Source organism: Pantherophis guttatus, chromosome 4 (genome assembly GCF_059756535.1).
Source record: "Pantherophis guttatus breed Tessera chromosome 4, ASM5975653v1, whole genome shotgun sequence".
NCBI classification, from domain to species: Eukaryota; Metazoa; Chordata; class Lepidosauria; order Squamata; family Colubridae; genus Pantherophis; species Pantherophis guttatus.
Window position 1 is genome coordinate 69,685,387 of NC_142066.1, and position 20,935 is coordinate 69,706,321.

General features: G+C 34.5%; 1 protein-coding gene across 6 annotated transcripts in view; it reads right to left on the bottom strand.

Annotated features, from left to right (window-relative positions):
• Positions 1 to 1,063: 1,063 nt before the first annotated feature.
• CUL1 (cullin 1) overlaps positions 1,064 to 20,935 on the bottom strand; it is a 60,409-nt gene continuing 40,537 nt past the window's right edge. For all 6 annotated transcript variants that reach the window (XM_034416475.3, XM_034416471.2, XM_034416474.3 and 3 more), the window contains exons 10-22: positions 20,231 to 20,338; positions 20,041 to 20,147; positions 18,595 to 18,643; positions 17,955 to 18,086; positions 15,469 to 15,586; positions 12,360 to 12,436; positions 10,999 to 11,130; positions 8,669 to 8,761; positions 7,375 to 7,422; positions 7,213 to 7,295; positions 5,266 to 5,371; positions 2,413 to 2,526; positions 1,064 to 1,667 (exon numbers count right to left, since the gene is read on the bottom strand). In XM_034416475.3, the coding sequence (XP_034272366.1) occupies positions 1,587 to 1,667; positions 2,413 to 2,526; positions 5,266 to 5,371; positions 7,213 to 7,295; positions 7,375 to 7,422; positions 8,669 to 8,761; positions 10,999 to 11,130; positions 12,360 to 12,436; positions 15,469 to 15,586; positions 17,955 to 18,086; positions 18,595 to 18,643; positions 20,041 to 20,147; positions 20,231 to 20,338 (1,248 nt within the window). In that variant the 3' untranslated portion in view covers positions 1,064 to 1,586. The remainder of the gene's footprint in view (positions 1,668 to 2,412; positions 2,527 to 5,265; positions 5,372 to 7,212; positions 7,296 to 7,374; positions 7,423 to 8,668; positions 8,762 to 10,998; positions 11,131 to 12,359; positions 12,437 to 15,468; positions 15,587 to 17,954; positions 18,087 to 18,594; positions 18,644 to 20,040; positions 20,148 to 20,230; positions 20,339 to 20,935) is intronic.

Below are 20,935 nucleotides of genomic sequence, written 5' to 3' on the forward strand. Positions count from 1 at the left end.
AAAGGGCTGTTGATCCAAGGTTAGCTATCTGGCTTCTATGCCTAGCCTTCTATAACTAGAACCTGCTTTTAGTTCAGTATCTTAATCATTATATTCTATTTTTTACATCAATAATTTTATGTTGTTAAATTAAACAAGTTATTTTCTTTTGTCCTAGTGAACTTTATTCATCTTTTTACAGTAAGCTATAAAAAGGTCTACAAATATAGCATATGTACTCATCATGACTGCTTCTGCTCTCCCGTCATTCTTCAACATGCTGAAGAAAAAAATCCTTATAATTAATAATAGCAGAAGCTATCTCGGAATAGTATTGAAATGTGAATATATTACATAAGAACAGAATCCCTAATGAATAAACCTGCAGATTGCGCCCATGTTAGAACCAATATTCCCACTATTTTAGATATTAAACATGAACACACATAATTTTCTGAGTACTATTTAGCAATAAACTGTAGATGAAATATTTTTACATGTGAGATACAGGTAGTGGCCGTTCGAACTTGCAACAGCACTGAAAAAAATGACATGACTTTTTTTTTATACAGTGTTTCCCTGGAAATAAGACCTTGTCTTATATTTTTTTGAACCCTGAAATAAGCACTTGGCCTTATTGCCATGCGCTCAAAAGCCCGATTGGGTTTATTATCAGGGGATGTCTTATTTTGGGGGGAACAGGGTACTTGCAATCATTGCAACATCACCATGGTCACCTGATCAAAATTCTGAAACTTGGCAACTGACTCGTATTTCTAATGGCTAGTGTTCCAGGGTCTTATGATTCTGTAACCTAACTAAAAAGTCAGTGGGGAAGCCAGATTCACTTAATACCTGTGACAAGAAAAGTTGTAAAATTGGGCAAAATTAACTTAACAAATGTCCCATTTAGTAATAGAAATGTTTGGCTCAATTATGATTGTAAATTGAGGATTCCTTGTACTTAATTTTTCCTTCCTTCTGTTTCAAAGGAAACAGATCAAGACCTATTTGAGCTGTGTGAAGTTTTACTTGGTGGCACTAGAGATAATAATACTGAAAGCAAAACACTACCCAGATCATCTGGCTTTCATATTCATTGCTCCTTTTATTTACATTTAAGAAAGATAAAGTCATGTAACTTAACAATAAACCAAATGCAACTTGTACAGAAATTTTTAATTTTTTATTTATCGCACATTAAAAAATGAAACACACTATACAAATGATTTTTCATAGCAGATTACACATGTGCCCAAATCAGATTCTCTCAAAAGTGCTGCCAACGTGTATAAGTGCTGTCTGGGGAAACAGCTCTTCTTTGTATAGCCAATGTATTGATTTAAATGCAGTAGCATGCAACCTTCAGTGGAGAAGGTTTTAGATTCCATTCTGTTCTTAAATTAGATTAAATGGCATTGGTGTCCATATTTACAAACTTGAAATGTATCAATCCTGAGCAGGTCTGATGTAATTCTAGGACCGGCAGATGGTAGTCCTGGTCTTAGTTATAAAAATGGAGATCCAGACAGCAGCAGACCAACAAGTTTTATTCTCTTTCAAACTTGTTACAATTTAAGAGTGACATAGACAGCTGCTATAAATTGTTAAGCCAAGTAACTGTAGGTGTCCTTTTCACCATCCACCCGCTCCAAGTATTCCTTCTCTATTAGAATATCAATGCACTTCTGAAAATAGAAAGAAAAAATTATTGTGACGCTCAGTGTTTAACAAGCTTTAATAATCATTTAACTAGTGAAGACATATTGAAACAACAAAACTTTTCTTTACCTGACATTAAAAAAAATTGACATGGGGAAAGGGTAAAAGAAATGGTAATTGCTAATTAGCTTTAGTATTAACAGGTAACCATTATCTGTTAGTATCAAAAATCTTAAAGCAAAAGATTCATAAAATACACATATTGCATCTACAAAATAAAGGATTGAATTTATCACCTAATGATAGATGGATTTCAAGGGAATTGAAGTACAAGCATGGCTAAAAAGTTGAGTTTGATTATAAAACAGTAACTACTAAACGGTAAGATTTAAACATAAACATTTAATTGAAGTTATATTTTTCTGGCTGCCGTTTAATTTATAACTTTCTTCCAACATCTTAATTTAGCGCAATACCACATTTTTTCCAATATGCTAAAAGAAAAAATTTCCTGTTAAGCAATCTTCATGCAAATGAATATATCAATGTTTGCCAAGCTGAGACTTTTGCCTTCTAGATAATTCTTTGGATCAGGGGCCACAGCCCACTGCCAGTCCAGTCCAGAATCAGGATGCAGAAGTAGTGGATGAACACACATGAAGCTGCATTTGTGAAAGTGGCGCACACAAAACTATCCCTTTTCCTTCCCCACTCTGCCACCTCTGCCAGTCACCAGAGCCAAAAGGTTGAAGACCACTGCTTTAGACAAACCTTTATTACGGGGACTCGTGGTTTGAATCTTGATGACAGCTGGGTAAGCACTTCTCCAAGCAACTGCTGATGCTTAAGGACTTTTCTCATCTTCATAATCCTCACAATAGCAGCCTAATATACACAAAATTTAGAGTTAAAGCCCAATCCTTGATCAACAAATACTACCAAAAACTAATAATAATCAAAGGTGTATAGAGGTGATAGTTATTTCAAAAATGGATGAATGCTAGCAAGTATGTCATTTGACCGACCATTTCACAACAAAAATAAAACTATGCTAGCTTAAATCTTGAGACATTTAAATACATTCTACATAGATATAAGTTTATCTCTGATTCATATATACCAACTAAGGAATGTAGGGAAAACTGATTTTTTTTCTGCCAGGAACAGTTCTATAACAGCAGAGAATAGCAGCTTTGATCAGAATACACATGCAAATGAATTATACAAATGTCAAATTAATTAGGTGCTGCTTTGGGTAAGAAAAATAAAATTGAAATAAATTTTAAAATAGTGCAAATAATTTTTTTTTAAAAAGTTTTTTCAAATGGTGCAAATGGTTTAAAACTGTGTTTCTGTATTTTTTTTTTCATTTTCTATAAATGTCCAAGGATGAAGGGATAAAAAGGCGTTCAAAACTGGTTGTGTTTGCTTTCTTCTTCTTAAGAATCCTTCTTAAAAGGATCAGAGAAAGGAACTTCAGAAACACAAGAAGTACAACCTCATAAAATATTTTTAATGATAAGTTAAATACAGTTCAAACAAAGGCAGATTGAGGCATTTGTGAGTGGGGCCTCTCAAGATACAGGATAGAACTGTGCAAAAGCCTTTCTGGTCACCGCTTCCACCTGCTCTTGAGCAAGTCTAGGAGGGTCCCTAGATCCATCTGAGGAAGTGTAACTTAATCAAAAAGTAAAGTTGAAAGGTTCCCAGAAACAGAACATGCACAACCACAACCATTCAGCCTACTAAGATTTACTATAAGGCTTTTCCAATCCCTCCAGATCTTAATAACCTTTAAGCTTCATTTGGTCAGTCAGGGGTTACAATATTCAACTGATTATCATTATTCTTACCAGCAATGATCATATTCTATGGCCCCATTAAGAGCAGGAAGAGTGTCAAACCCTACAAAGGTATATCAGGCTTAATCTCACCCTTTCCAACATCAACAGGAAATGATCTCAGAGAAAGGAGGAGCACCAGTGCAATACAATCCATTGAAGAAGGATATGATCAATTGCCATCAAGAGAGATCAAGCAGGACAAAAATTATACTATCCATTTCCTGGCCCTATCAAAGATTGTCTATAAGCATGATCACTTTAATTTCTGCATTATACCCAGATTTGAAGCCTGATTGAAAATTGCTTAATTTTGATTGACTATTCATTTGTTTGCTCTATTTCTATAGCTGTTCAATTTAACCAAATAACTCTTGAGTTGTTTACAATCCTAAAATTATAAAACAATTAAAAACAATAAAACAGTAAAGTAACCAGAAAATAAATACAAGGAGCAGCCAAGATTATTACTCAGGTGCAGCACATTTCTAAGTTTTTAAAGTCTTGCGAAAGGACAGCAGGGTTGGAGAGCCAATCTAATCTCTGTGGGGTGAATATTCCACAACGCAGAGGCTACAGCCCAATCTGCTGGATTGAATTGCACAGGTAGAGACTCTTAGAAAAAGGTCACTCCGGTAACCTGGTGTCAAGCCATGTAAGGTTGTAAAGAAAACCAGCATCTGGAATTGCACGCAGAAACACACCAGCAATCAGTTCAGCTCACTGCAATAGGACAACCACAGCATCACTTAAGGGGCCTTGACTAGAGATATAGAGTTGAGTGCTATCTGCACATTGATATCTCATTCCAAACAAATAGATAGCCTAAGCCAATGGCCTCATGTAGGTGTTAAATAAGAGAGGAGAGAGAAAAGAGACTTGATCTTTTCCTTCCCATCAATATTGACAGACATTGACCCCATTGGAAGGAGTAGAACCAGCACAACACAGCGCCATTGAACCCCAGCTCCTGGAGCTGGCACAGAAGGGTATCATGATCCACCAGGGTTGGGCTTTGTTTTTTTAATGCCACTGAGAGTCAAGAAGAGTTAGGAGTGTTGTACTATTTCATTCTGTTCATGCCAGAAGTTATTCATGATCAATACTATTTCAATCTCAAACCCTGGCCTGAACCTTGACTGAAGGAGATCTAGATAATCCACTTCATCCAGGTCCTCTGGAGTTGCCCTGCGACCTTCTCTCCATAACCTTCCTTAAAAAGGGGAAATTGGAAATTGAACAAAAACTTGGTTGGGCTGAACAATGATCTTTTGAGAAGGGGGTGCATCCTTGCCTCTTTTAGAGTTAGCATCCTTTCAAGGATAAGTTAACTACAACAGAGATCCAATCTCACAACCCCTCCCACACAGCTTTAATAAGCCAGGAAGAAACATTTTTTCCTTCAAGACATTCCATTCTGAAGCTGTAACACCTTCTCTAAAGTTTTTCATGATTATTGGAAACCAGTTGAAAAATGTAGTGATTGTTGCTTGAGGAAGAAAGCACCACTGCCTCCTTCTAGACTTCATATTGAAGTCATTGTCACTTCAACAAACTCTCACGTAGCCAATAGTGATATTTTGGACTGGAATTTCCATCAGTAAAGTGCAATGTCATGTGATCATGCTGTTTAGTGATACAAATTCCATCAAGTCCAATTGACATCATTAAGTGACTCCTTAAAAATAACATAACTTCCTAAAATAGCATTTACTGTTGTGCAAAAAATTCTATTTAACAGCACTATTAAATGAGCTGCTAGCCACAGAAAATTCCCAAGTACCTGGATCAGGAGTTTCCGATCTTCCTCTATATTTTTGTGTGTTGTTTCTTGTTCCTGCTTCTGTTCAGTCTTCATTGGCACATTTATATTAACTCGCAATTTTTTGCTGCCAAGAAAATTTAGGTAAATAATTAGCTCTACAAAACAGAAATGAAGACCTACAGAAACCTTAGGATAAAACATGTTGTGAAAGGCAAAATAATTAGTCTAACAAAGGCAGGAATCTTTTTTCTGTTGAATGCTGCATTAGGTAATCCCTACTTTTATCTTTTTTTATTTCTCAGAGGGCTTAAAGTTAATGCTTGCAAACAGAATATCTTAAAATTGGACTGTGACCTATCCATTGTTTAAACTCCCACTCTCTAAGCATCTGGTTAAAAACACAAAATAAGCATACTAATCAATGGAGCTTTAAAGATAGTATCTCAATTTGTGCTGCCTACATTATGACCAGATTCAACTGAAACAAACATTTCCAACAAGCATATAGCAATCTGATATACTGATAGCAATCTTTATAGTATCTAATAAATTAAATTATTTTAATAATGCTAATTATATACAGATTAAAAACAGTCATAACCATTGAATAATTTAAAAATACTGCCTTCCGATGTAGGTTTCAAAAAGTTACATTTTGAATTACAATTATATTTATTCTATTAATCTGTGTTAGTTTGGTGCTTAGAATTGGCCTTAACTCTAACTTAGAGCCTATCTCCAGACTCTCAGTTAAAAGGCATCCATCTTTTTTCTTGGTTCTAAGCTTCCACAACCATAGATTACCACTCATATCTGTGCAAACATTTTGATTATTATTTTTGTCATAAAAATGGCCTTATCCTTCAAAATTTTATCCCAATTTGTGATCACTTTCCTCTATAATTAACTTTTATAGAGATGATAGAGAAGATATTTATTTATTTAGCACATTATTCATCTTCATTAATGAAGAAACAAAAAGCTTGACTTCTTGGTTCTCAGCAGTAACTTCATTAAGTTTGCAGGTTGATATTTAACAGTATTCCAAATTTTTCCACTTTTACTATGATAATTTCTACTGTCTCCTTTATTTTCGGTTGACAAGGACTGATTTGTATTAGTATATACAAGTTATATTAGTATATACATGTTATGTTTATTGTTTTGACTTCCAGTAATTTTTTCTAATCCTGCTACTTTTATATTTAGTGAATAAATTAAATTACTATATTCAGTGTTATCTTACTATTTTCAAAACAGAAAAGGTATATAGCTACTCTCTTCATTTATATCTCTTCTGTTATATGACTGATCTCCTGCCTCTTTTTTTTCTGAAACCTGCCTCTTATTCTGGCATTTCTCTATCCATATAAGTATATTAAGCAAAATAGTTTGTGAAGAATTTCAATGATTCAATAACATTTTCTTGCATGTCACTCAAATTTTTGCAATCTTTATTCATATAAAGCAATTATCATGAACTGATTTTTCTCCTGAAGGTTTGAACAATCCAATGGGTATTTCAAATTCATGTCATACAAGTCCTATTCTGACTCCAAATTTCAGTATGCGGCCGAGAAATCCATTTTCCTAAGACATACGTTATATTACAATTTATATATATACTTTCCAAATCCAGACACTACTGCAGTTTTAATGTATGCTTCTTTAGGGAATGTAAAATTTGGCTACATGATGGGGATTCTAGATCTGATTTACAGCTGAAGAACAGCATCATGAGTTGTTGATTAAACTTTCTAAAAGCCAAGATGTAATCCTAGTCAGTTTCCACTCATTTGAAATGAATAAAACTGAGACATGAGGTTTTGGTTGGAACAGTACTCTGACCAAAATGCAAACATGCTACTGCAATCATTAATAAATACAGACGTTTTCAGATATTTAGTCCACTATCCTAAGAAAAACAATTCTGATTAGGTAGTTTTATTCAACTCCCATTCTTACTTTTTGTAGCCAAGGTACAATTTTATTAAAGTATCCAGTTTCAATTCCACTTCATCAACATTTGCATTTTCATCTTCTAAAACCTATGAAAAATCACAGAGCAATGTGAGAACATATTAACAACATATTATTTCACCACTCTCCCAAAATAAAAGCACTTACCAACAATTTTGACTTTAACAAAATCTGGAGTACTTGTGCCAAAATATCCTAAAAATCAGAAAAGTAAAAAAAAAAAGTTAATCAATGCCTAATTCGTTCTCTAATTAATATGTTTTACAGATTATAGTGAAGAACATATGCAACCAGTGCATTTAGTTTAAAGTTTTTACAATTTATAACACCATGTGAACAAAACTGCATTTAAACAGAAAAAAACATCAGCAGATTGGCTGAATGTACTATTAAGAGAAGTGAAATTGTGCTATATGATATTTAAAATTTTCGATACTTGAGAAAAAAAATCAAGGATTTTATGAAACATATTAAAATTCTATTCTACTCTCACTGGATATCTACCCAAATGCCTTTATTTATCATAAATGTTTCTGAATGTTAGTCATAATTAATGTTTTAAAACTAATATAGCCAGAATGTAACTAATATAGGGACAGAATGTATCTGCCCTCAGGGTGGAAGGGATTGCCACTCTCGAATTGGCCTTTTTAGTCACACTAGATGCTGTTTTAGGACCTTTTTCCAGAGCACAATACCATAGTCTCTTGAGACTGAAGGATGCCAATTATGAAAACTAATATTTAATTATAAAGGCCCAAAATCTGTTTCACATTCAAATTTAAAAGCAAATTTAATTTATTGTTATGATGGATGAAAAGACTGGAAGAAATATGAACATCATCATCATCATCATCATTATTTTAAGATTACATCAGTGAGGCTACACAGAGATGTGTAAAAGTTAGTAACAAAAGAATGGATTGAAAAATGAATTGAGATATTGGAAATGACTAGTTTGGTTATTTTAAGATTTTGTTTGTTTATTTTTAAACTGGAGATTATTTTTTTTAATCTTGGTTGATAGTGAATCTTTGAATTAATGATTAGATAACTAAATTTGTTTAATTGGAAAAATATTGCACATGCTTTTAGAGTTAATATCAGTTATGTTTAACTTAGAGTAAGAAATTATTTGATACAACAGTTTTTGTATCTGTACTGGGGAAAATTAGGAATTTCTCTTTTTTATATTTTTATTACTCTTCCCTTCTTTTTTCCTCATTTTCAAACTTTTCCCCCTTTTGATTCTCTTTCATTTCCTTTTTTCTTTGTATTTTTAAAAAATGTAATAAAGTTGTTTAAAAAACTTGAAAAGTGCTAACTACGCTTTGTGCTCATTACAGTTCTAGATTTAAAGAAGCAATAAATGGATGTAGTAAGTGGAACAATAAAGACTCCTCAATCATTAAAACTATAATAACATGAAATGAAGCTTTACCATTTTTATTTGAGTACTGTCGGTCAGCTGCTGGACCGTGTAGGCATCTTCTGTGTTATACTGCAGCAGAATTGCCATCTGAAATGTAGATGCCTTAAAAAGGCAAGAAATAACTTTTATTTGAATGAATTTCCAAATTCACATGAAGAAATTTATCAGAGCGAATAGAACAACATAAAACCTTATCTTTCAGACCAAACAATTCTTTTTGTATTGTTTGGTATTTCATATAAACTGAAAAATACCTATCAGTCAGATTTTCAATAGAAAAATCATGCATTTACAGTGAATGTTTTCAGATTACACAACCAAGAAGAAAGCAAAAATGAAAAGACTAAGATCTGTGAGTATTAAATACATACAGGGCATTCAGAAAACATTTAGTACTCCTTACTTTCGTCAATTTGTTATGTTGCAGCCTGATTCTACAGTTGTTGGAATTAAATTTTTTTCATTAATCTACACTCAATCTTCCATAATGACGAAGTTAAAACAGAATTTTACAAATGTCTGTAAATTTATTAAAAAGAAAAAAACCTGAAATATCATATTGGCATTAGTATTCAGACCCTTCACTCAATATTTTGTTGAAGTACCTTTGACAGCAATTACAACCTCAAATCCTTTTAGGTATGATGAGTTTTGCACACCTGGATTGGGGGATTTTCTGCCATTCTTCTTTGCAAATCCTCTCAAGATCAGCCAGGTTGGATGGCAACTGTTGGTGGACAGCCATTTTCAAGTCCCTCCAGAGATGTTCAATAGGGGTCAAGTCAGGGCTCTGGCTGGCCTATTCAGAGTTGTCCCTAAGCCATTCCTGTGTTGTCTTGCCTGTATTCTTAAAATTGTTGTCATGTTGGAAGGTGAACTTCGGTCCTGAACACTGTGGAACAGGTTTTCATTCAAGATATCCCTGTACTTTGCTCCATTCAGCTTTTCCTCAACTCTGACCAGTCTCCCAATCCCTGCTGCTGAAAAACACCCCCACAACATGCTTCACTGTTGGGATGATGTTGGGCAGGGGATTTGGGATGATATTGGGCAGTGATGAGTAGTGATGAGATATAACTTTTAGAACTGAGGCCAAACAGTTTAATCTTGGTTTCATCAGATCAGGGAATCTTGTTTTTCAGAGTCTGAGAGTACTTCAGGTGCTTTTTTGCAAATTCCAAGCAGGCTTTCATGCATTTTGCATTGAGAAGGTTCTGTTTATCCACTCTTCCATAAAGCCCAGATTGGTGGAGGGCTGCAGTGATGGATTTCCTTCCGGGTAACTCTGTCCCATCTCCACACAGGATCTCTGAAGCTCAGTCAGAGTGACCATCGGGTTCTTCACCTCTCTTACTAAGGCCCTTCTCGCCTGATGGCTCAGTTTGACCAGGCAACCAGCTCTTGGAAAAGTCAAGGTTGTGCCAAAATCTTCCACTTAGAATTATGGAAGTCATTGCTCTTACAAACTATCAGTGGAGCAGAAATTTTATTCTAGTCTTCCCCAGATCTGTGCCTTGCAATAATCCTGTCTCTGAGCTTTGCAGACAGCAATGCATCTGCATTGTCAGCTATGAGGCCTTCTTTAGGGAGCTGTGTGCCTTTCAAAATCATGTCCAGTCAATTTAATTTACCACAGGTCACCTCCAATCAAAGTATAGAAACATGTCAGCAACAATTAAGAGAACTGGGAGGCACTGACCTAAATTTCAAGAGTTGTTGCAAAGGGTCTGAATAAGTATGCCAATGTGATATTTCAGTTTTTCCTTTTTAATAAATTTACAGACATTTCTAAAATTTTGTTTTTACATTATGGGGTACTGAGTGTACATTAATGAGAAAAAAAAGAATTTCAACCACTGTAGAGTCAGGCTGCAGTGTAACAAAATTGACAAACGCGAAGGGGGTCTGAATACTTTCTGAATGCACTGTATATGCAAACTAACTATCAAGAGATTTTATTTAAGTGGTTTATTTACACAATTTAAACATATATATTTGATTATATTATGATTACATTATTGTGAATATTAATATTAGTATATATTAGCATATTGTGTGTACTTATTTAAACAAATATATATTAGAGAAGGCAAATAACATACATGGAGGGGGAGGAGGGGATTTTTAGAATGTTAATGTATAGCATAGAAATGTGTCTACATGCAAGCCATAACATTTGTTCCATGCATTATGCCTTTCCCTCCTGCATTTTTCTAAAGGATTATTAAAAGACAGAAATATTAGCAAAATTTCCAAATTCAAGATATAATATCAGAAAAGAACAAATTTCTTAACATTCTACTTGAATAGCTTTTAAACCAAACTACAGTGAACTTTACCTGTAGTGTATATCGGTTTTTGAAGCAATTGGTAACTAGTTCGCCTTTGGATAGCTGATACAACCATGTTAATTTTCTGCCACTGTGACGACTTGCATAGAAAGCAGTAAATCTCTGATAACTGCGCTCCAGCTGCATTTCAAATCAAATTAAATCAAACCAAACCATATCATATTTACATTTTCAGACTTAAGCAGAGTAGAGAAATGGAGTGAATAATTGGAGCCAGTTATTGTTGATGTTATTCAGCAAGGTTTGTCAAAAGATTTTGTTGCCACTTAATCTACTTGAACATGAACTGGCTATGAGAAGACTCAGCTGGGTATGTACTCTTTTAAGGAGAAAGCATGCTGTCTACATTAGATTGTACATTTACAGTAATTCTTAAACAAACTTTGACTGTTTTTTTCTTCATTTATTGACAATCATACAACCCATTACCAAGTCTAGCAGAGTCCAGTGTGGCATAATACTACTTGACATAGATGACATAAAACAGACTGTCATCAGCAAAGTATGTGAAAAATATTAAATTTAACATGAAAATGGGTATTTTGTTCTCAAAAAGCCTAGCAATACTGAATGAAGGCCTTAATTATGTAGCAACTCTGCAATTATCATGGGAGCTATAGTATTTATTGGATTTATAATCCAATATAAAAAGTACAAGTTCCATAAATAAGAGTTACAATCAGCAACTAAAACCAGCAGAAAAAGCTGCACCTCACCTTGTTCCTTATTTCCTAAAGCTTAGTAGAAGATCACCATCTTGATCACTTTCCAGAAACTTTTAATAGAGAGGGAGACAAACTATTCCATAAGTTTAGGACAACTACAAAGAAGGCTTATTTTTGAATCCATAACCTGCTGACCTATTCTGTGAGGGAGATCTTCAGCATATTGCTCAATCATGAACATAGGTATATTGTATTAGGAGAAGTTGATTCTATAGCTTTTAGGACTGATCAATATATTGCTTTATAGGACTATGCTTGAAACCACACAATCAGCTTAGACAGAATGGAAAGTACACCTGGAAAATGTCCAAACTATCTCTTTGACTCAACATCAAATAAAAAACACAGACAAAAAGTAGTCGGCATCACTGGTTTGCTGTGAAAGATAGATTTGCGGGTGAGAAAGGGTACAAGTAGAAAGAATGGGTAAGCCCTAATTCGATAATCAGGTAATTGTAATCTTTGATTATATCAAAGAGACTGCTATCTTATTATGGACTAATCTGCCATTAAAGACATTACTGGATGTAATGCGTCAACCAGATTCTACTTTACCATCACCCTTCCAGAATACTAGTCTCCCTATATCTTAAAATATAGACTTAGAAACGAAGATGGTCTTACCTCTGATGGGAGAGCAAATGCACAAGACATTTGAAAGGGCCAAGATCCAGAGCTTAGTACTTGTATGCTGAAGTCCACTAGTACAAAAATATGAACAATTAAGTCAGCAATTTTATTTCAGTCACTGACCAACAAAACAGATTAAATGAACAATTATTTGGTTAGGAAAAGATAATGCTATGTACAAATGTTATGTACAAATGAAAGAAAAATAAGGAGAGTTTTGTTTTCAAAGGTACCATAAAATATATTGGAGAAAATTGCACAGAAATTATTTAAAACACAAGAATAATTGAAGTAAATTACAAATATCATCCAATCAATTCAACTAATAAAAATATTAACTGCACAATTCCACATCCAATGCATCCTATATTTAATTAAATATATTCCAGCTTTGCAAGATCTTATCCATGTTTAATTCAGCCATGTGATAACTCCCACCTACACTTATAGATCATATAAACTAAGGCAAGTAGAATCAGCCTTCATTGATACTTGCATTGATACAACCTCAAAATTCTAGATCTACAGACACTGACCTGGGGATAATTGCCAAGAAATTTGAACATATACAGATAGTCCTTGACTTACAACAGTTCATTTAGTGACACTGTTATACTGTTAAGTTACAACAGCGCTGAAAAAAGTGACACGACTGTTTTTCAGTTACAACTTTCACATCATCTCCATGATCATGTCATCAAAATTCAGGTATTTGGCAACTGGTTCATACTTATGACCGTTGCAGCATCTCGCGGTCATGTGATCACTTTTTGCAACCTTTTGACAAGCAAAGTCAAAGGATAGGCCAGATTCACTTAACAACCAGGTTACCAATTTATCAACTGCAGTGATTCACTTAACAACTATGGCAGGAAATGTTATAAAATGGGGCAAAACTCACTTAACAAATTCTCATTTAACAACATAAATTTTAGGTTCAATTGTGGTTGTAAATCAAAGACTACCTGTATATCTACACTGTGCACAATTATTAGACAAGTGAGTATTTTGACCATATTATCATTTTATGCATATTTTCCACCTCCAAGATGTATAAATTTGAATGGCTATTGGATATAAGCATATCAGGTTATATGTATTTGTGTAATGAGGAGAGTGTGGCCTAAGAAGATCAATACCCTATATCAAGATGTGCATAATTATTAGGCAGCTTCTTTTCCTCAGGCAAAATGGGTCAAAAAAGAGATTTAATTGACTCTGAAATGTCAAAAATTGTAAGAAGTCTTTCAGAGGGATGCAGCATTCTTGAAATTGCTAAGATATTGTGGAGTGATCACACAAACATCAAACATTTTGTTGCAAATAGTCATCAGGGTCACAAGAAACATGTTGAGAAAAAAAAGAGAGACATCAAATACCAAAAATTTGAGAAGAATCATATATGAATTTACCAGAAACCCATTATCCTCCAGTGCTGTCATATTCCAGAACTGCAACCTACCTGGAGTGCCCAGAAGTACAAGGTGTTCAGTGCTCAGAGACATGCCCAAGGTAAGGAAGGCTGAAACTTGACCACCAAGACAAATAAGTTGAAATGACAAGAATGGGCAAAGAAATAACTGAAGACAGATTTTTCAACTTTTTGTGCAACAGCAACAGTTTCATGGAGTGATGAGAAGGGAGTGACTCTTGATGGATCAGATGGATGAGCCAGTGGCTAAATCAGTTAATGGGCAGAGAGCTCCACTTAAACACAGAGCCAGCATGGTGGAGGAAGAATACTGGTATGGCTGGTATTATTAAAGGTGAGCTAGCTGGACCTTTTCAGGTTCAAGATGTACTCAAAATCAACTTCCAAACCTACTGCCACTTTTTAGAAGACACTTTCTTCAAGCAGTGGTATAGGAAATCTTTCAAGACAACAATATTTATGTTTCACATGCATTGAAGTACTCCACTGCATGGCTAGCCAGTAAAGGCTTTAAAAATGAAAGAATAATGACATGCCCCCCCTTCCTCACCTGACTTATTGAGAATTGTGGGCTCTTCTTAAACGGGAGATTTACAGTGACGACCCCTCTCTGAACAGTGTCTGAGAGGTGGTGGTTGCTGTTCCACAAAAAGTTGATCGTCAACAGATCAAGAAACTGACAGACTCTATGAATGGAAGGCTTATGACTGTTATTGAAAAGAAGGGTGGCTATATTGGTCACTGATTTATTTTTTTGAAATGTTTATTTGTAAATTTTGAGTTTTCTTTTATTATTCTCCCTTTAACAGATGAAAATAAATGAGTAAGATGGGAAAAATTTCATTGCATAATACTTCTACACACTAATAGTTGCCCAATAATTGTGCACACATAGATATTCTCCTAAGAAAGCCAAAACCTCACTTTTACTTTCTCAAATGAATTTGAGATTCATTAACATTTTGGATTGACAGAGCGCACTGTAGTTGTTCAATAAAATTAATCCTCAAAATTACAACTTGTCTAATAATTATGCATACAGTGTATACAGTTCTAGAAACTGAGACTGATTGGAAAAACCCTTTTTGTTGGCATTTGCTAGATATCTGAGATTTCCTAACTGGAGGCCAGGTATAAAACCATTTAGAATTAATAGACTTTAAGTTAAAATTCTATCCCAAGTACCAGAACAGTCTTGTACATAAAAGTCCATGTTTGGATTATAATCTCTCCCCACTCCCCACACCCTTCTTTTTCTCAGCAGTATAATTACTGATTTCTAAAAATTGAAGTTGGCATCTCTTATAGTTCAAAGCAAATCACCTAAAGTTATATAAAGTCTTGTCTTATAGAACAAAAATTTGCTGTAGTTTTTGATCCTTTTCACTGTTGCAATATCAGCTGTCTCCTGAAACCCTTCTTAGATTGACCCATTTTAAAAATTTTCTTTTCCCATGCCCACTTTAGTCCCTTATTTTGTTGTTGGAGAGGCATCTTACTGATAGATAGAATCTTAAATCCATTTATATAATTTATGTCCAATATTGGGTTGATTTGTAAGGAATAGAAAAAGATAATTTCCTTCATTAACATACTATTCACTTTCACCAATCTATAAAAATGTATATTAATTTACACGTTTGAAAACAAATACATTTTAACTTTGCTTACAATCCAATGGCTCTGAATTGGATAGATGCTTTTTGAACTGCTCATTCAGGTCTTTGCTTACACCTATATCTTGGAACATCCTTTGAAGTTTGGATGTGTACTCAAAGCCACAAGCTTGCTATAATGAATCACAGAACAATTATGAAGTTACACATTTTGAGATAGAGTAATGCACACACTACAGAAAAATCTGATCTATAAGTCCTCTAATAAAATGTAACCACTATAATAATAATAAATACTTATGTTAGAGCTTTAGTATGACCAAAATAAACAAATTGAATTTTCTAGCAATTTAATTACTTTTAGCACCTGAGTGCAGAAAATTTTCAGCCTTGATCTGTACATTAAAAGTCAACATAAATTTATCATTTAATTTCTTCCATGGTATTCAAATTTTCTATCTGCAGCTTGCAATTCCTTATAAATTGGTCCACCTTAAGTTATTATAATAATTGAATTATTTAAAATATTATTTATGGATAAATTACAACCAATCAACAACAAATGGTTTACTCTCTCTCTTTCATAAGCATGTAAACATATGCACTCTTAAATTCTGTGTATGAGAGGCCAACACACATTTTAAAAACACAAAGTTCTGCTTAAGAGATTTTTTGAGAACTAATGATAATCCAAAACTGATTTAAATAGATTAGGATTCATGTTCCATATACAGCTGTTCTGAATAAAAAGCAAAACAAAGCAAAAACCTGGATTCTCAAATTCTGGTGTAATAATTTGATTACATGATTTCATGCGAACAAATAACTATTTCTGTAAAGTGCAAATTAAAAATCTGAATATATCAAGATAAAAAATTATTTAGCCTACTGTAGGAATACTCGAAATGTCTATTACAAACAATAATGAACAATTTTGAATAAATTTCTTGTATTGGGGGATAGATTAAACATGAAAAAAACTATTCTATATAGGTAATCCTTGAGTTATGAAATGGAGCCTGCCAATTACATTTGTAACCCGAGGATTCGTTGGAATGAATCATGTTAAATGAACATGAAAATTCTTTGCCTTTGCCCATGCATTTGCTAATCAAATTTGCAGGTTGTTAAGTGCACAAGGTATTTCGGGCGGGGGGGGGGAGAGCATGGGGGACTTAGGGCTTCCAATCAACTAAGGCCATCCCCAAACTACTGAAATATCTCATGATTCCCCCCCCCCAATCCTGCCCGAACAGGTCCACTTACCTTTTAAAGATCTCGATGAGCTGTCTCCTCTCCAGCCTTTCTGCCATGGTTTCACCTTGAGCAAAGGCTTGCTGAAGCCTAGAGGGTGATTGTGTCCCTCTAGGCTCAAGCATCTTTGCAAAAAAAACCCTTACTTCCAAAAACGGCACCGCACCAAAAACGGCGCCCAGGAAGGGATGTGGCAGCGGCTTTTTGCAAAAATGATAGGAATGTAGAAGGATCCAATGTCCCTCTAGGCTCCGTCTTTGCAAAAAGCCCTTGCTGCCGAAAACGGAGCCCGGGAGGGATGGGGCAGCAAAGATGTTCGAAGCCTTGCAAAAAGCCCTTGCCGCCAAAAATGGAGCTGCTGCCATGTCCCTTCCAGGCTCCATTTTGGTGCAACTCCGTTTTCAACAGCAAGGGCTTTTTGCAAAGACAATAGGAACCTAGAGAGAGATTGCATCCCCCTAGGCTCCGATCATCTTTGCAAAAAGCCTTTGTAAAAAGCCTTTGCCAGCAAGAACAGAGCCCATGAGGGTCGGACTGGCCTCTCCCAGGCTTCGTCCTTGCCGGCAAAGGCTTTTTGCAAAGATGACCAGAGCTTACAGGGATGCAATCTCTCACCCCTGCAGGCTTTGGCAAGGAAATGGCAAACGAAGGGAAGGCCTGAAGAATTGAAGTTTTCCCTCTGTTTACAAAGCCTTTTGCTGCAGACCTCATCCAGGCCTCAATCTGCAGAGGAAAGAGGCCTAAAATAGTATGAGATCATGCAAGATCAATAGTGCAAGATCTCACGATATTGATCTTGTGTGATCTCGCACTTCTTTAGGCCTCTGTTTTCTGCGAAGGCACTGAACGCCTGAACCAGGCAAAGAAACCAAAGGCTTGCTAGATTTTCGCAAAGGTGAGTCTCTACAGGCCCAGTGCCTGGGGAGACGTGGCAGGGGGAGGGGGTAATAGGCAGGGTAAATGTTTCAGTGCCTCTGTGGTCGTTCCTAAGGGTGAATGACTGCTATAGTCCTGCAACATTCATAATTTTGGGACAGTGTTTAAGTACTTGGGGGAGGGGGAGGTTATGTTGTAACCTCAAATGGTCACTAAGTGAACTGTCGTATCTCGAGGATTACCTGTAATAAACAAAAGAAAATCATTTTAAATATAATATTCATTTAGTTGCCATATTTCTTTAGATATTTTCAATCAATATATACATGGTTATATACTTTGAGTATCATTATATATGAAGTTCTGGCAAATATAAGCAATAAAAGACACACAAACAAAAGAGAAGCACACCTTCAATTTGGAGATCATACTTGCTTCAGCATCATCACTAGCACTGTTCTGGTGTACCAGCCTCTTTGCCAGCATTTTAGCATAGAATTTTTGAAACACATCTTTGTCTTCAATATATTTGAAGACCACCATCTAGAAGAAGTATGAATTTTTAGTATTTATTTTTAGAACAAGACCTTTACAGCCAACTTCATATTTATTTCAGCAAAAGATTATTTTTATATATTTTATAAAATATTTATACATTTTGTTTTACATAAAAATAAGTATATACTTTAAGTAACTACCCTGTTTTCCCCAAAATAAGACATCCCCTAATAATAAACCCAATCGGGCTTTTGACCACATGGCAATAAGGCCAAGCGCTTATTTCAGAGTTCAAAAAAATATAAGACAGGGTCTTATTTTCGAGGAAACACGGTATGTATTTTTAAGCATGTTGTAAAAACATATTTCCTACTTGAAATAATTATCAACTTAAGAGTAATATGGACAATGTATAACTATTACATATAAATAAGTGCTTTAATTATAGAAACAAGAAGGATTCATGGTAAATCATGTTACCCTATTTAGTCCACCTCCAATTACCATTGTAAATCAATTCCCAAAAATTATACATAGTTATACATAAACTTACCACTTGGTTAAGCGTGTCTTCAAGCTCTGCTTCCTCTGGATTCTTTGAGCTGCAGTCAAATGGGCATTAAAATTGTTATAATCCAGCAAGTCCATTATTTCAACTTCATATATATATATGTTTGTGTGTATATGTATATAGTGTCTTCTAATCCACTAGGTTTTGTGTGTGTACATTTACACACACACAAACACACAACCTTGTGGATTAGAAGACACTATTTATTTATTTATTTATTTATTCATTTATTTATTTATTTATTTATTTATTTGTTTGTTCGATTTATATGCCGCCCTTCTCTGGAGACTCAGGGCGGCTTACAATGCATTAAGCAATAGCCTTCATACTTTTGTAAATACCTGCTTAGTAGGGCTTTCGGTCCCCCCAAGCGGTGTTCTTTTTTATACAAAGTCAGCTTATTGCCCCCACAATCCGGGTCCTCATAACAGGCATTTTGTAAATAAACAAGCCTTCCATTGTATTATATTATAAGAGAAAATTTTCCAGAATTAAATCTGTGGTCACCAACAAAATGTTTTCTTACTTTGATTTCCAGCCAGCAAAAAGTCATTGCACTCCTTTGATTCTTAATAAATTGCGCTCAAACAAAAAAATATAAAAGTATTCTAGTTTGCCAGTTTCAGGGAATGGTTAAAATGCTGGCTAGAAACCAGGATTATGGATTCTAGTCTCTCCTTAAGAATGAAAGCTGGCTGGGTGACTTGGGACATGTCACTCTCTTTAGCCCAATTCACCCCCCATAGACTTGGTGTTGTGAGGAAAACTGAAGAAGGAGTATTATGTATGTTTGATGCCCTGAGTTATTTGTAAATAAAGCAAGGGTGAAAATTTAATAAATAAACAAATAAAACAATTATACAATGGCTTATTGCCACATAACAGCAAATTACATTCCACTGATTTATCTATTTATAATTTTACTTTTTTTTTAATTTAAAAAATAATTTCTGAATAGAATACAGCTTAAGACAATAATAGTACTATCACACTAAACATGGAAGTATAGTACCACAAAATTGCTGGTTGAAGCAGCTTTCAGTTTTTGATAACTGAAAGCTAATAATCCTGCCACTAATCTAGGCAGAAATTCCTAGTTCTCACTATTTGTTCTGTAGTGAAACATCCTATTTAATTTACTGCATGGAAAATCTCTGGCAAATGGGCAAGTAAACAAGGAAGAGCATAATACATAATGATGCAGGGTCTGTGCTATATAACATTTTACTAACACAAGGATACTGAACTTGGCTAAAGAATATGCTGCTGGCAGGCAATGCAATTAAAATCTAGTCTGCGAAATTTTACAATAACTGTAGCTTCCAGGGCAACTTAAAAAAATAAAATATCCATAGGCAATAATGTTTAAAAGTGAAATGGGGAATAATCTAGGAAATCAGAGGATACAACATCCTCCAAAATATGTACCTTTTCTTTAGCAGAGAATCACAATACCGTGCCAACAACTCTGGAGATTTACTAGATGATTGTGCCATTTTTGTTACTGCATTATTATTTATAAAGCGACCACAAGCCTGTGAAACATATAAGTGAAATGTTCAGACATTTTCAAAATCAGTCACTTGCTATTTATAAATACAGCATTTAAATGTATTACCTTGTCTAGAGCTGCAACAAAGCCAGCATCATTGTTGAAAGCCGACATCACTAGTGCATTGTATTTCTTATGAACATCCAAAACTGTTTGTACATACATTTTTGGATCCTAAAAATTAAAAAAAAAGCAGTGATAAACTTTCCTAACTTCTTTCAACTGCATACTTTGGATAAATCTTTTCATATTCATTTATTTAAACTGACTTGTAAAGGAAAGCTTGATTGCATTAATGTTTTACATAGTCATATAACTTCTACTGAAACCCAGTACTAGTGTATTTCTTTTAAGAAAAAGCTTCTGATTATATTACTTCCAAGGTAACCTGTTCTTAATGGATAATAACATATGCTCATTCCACAAAATCTTACCGAGACATTTTATTATATCAAAACAAGTGAAATCAGTTTGTCCATTTCTAATAACTCCTTTCAGCAGTTCTTAAACTGTGGTCTCAAATTCCTGAAATTCTGGGATTCCTCAAAGTCAGATATTTATTTCACAATTTCTCAGTTTTAATTTCCAAAATAGTAAGAGATAGATGTAATCCACATAAGACACTTTGAGGTCCTTAATCCCTTTTAAGAATGTAAAGGAGTCCTGAGATTGAAATGTTTGAGAATCACTGATTTATTACAGACAAACATACAGAATAGGTATATTTGTATTTGTTTAAATAAGTTAGAAGGAATCATGTAGGCCAACTTT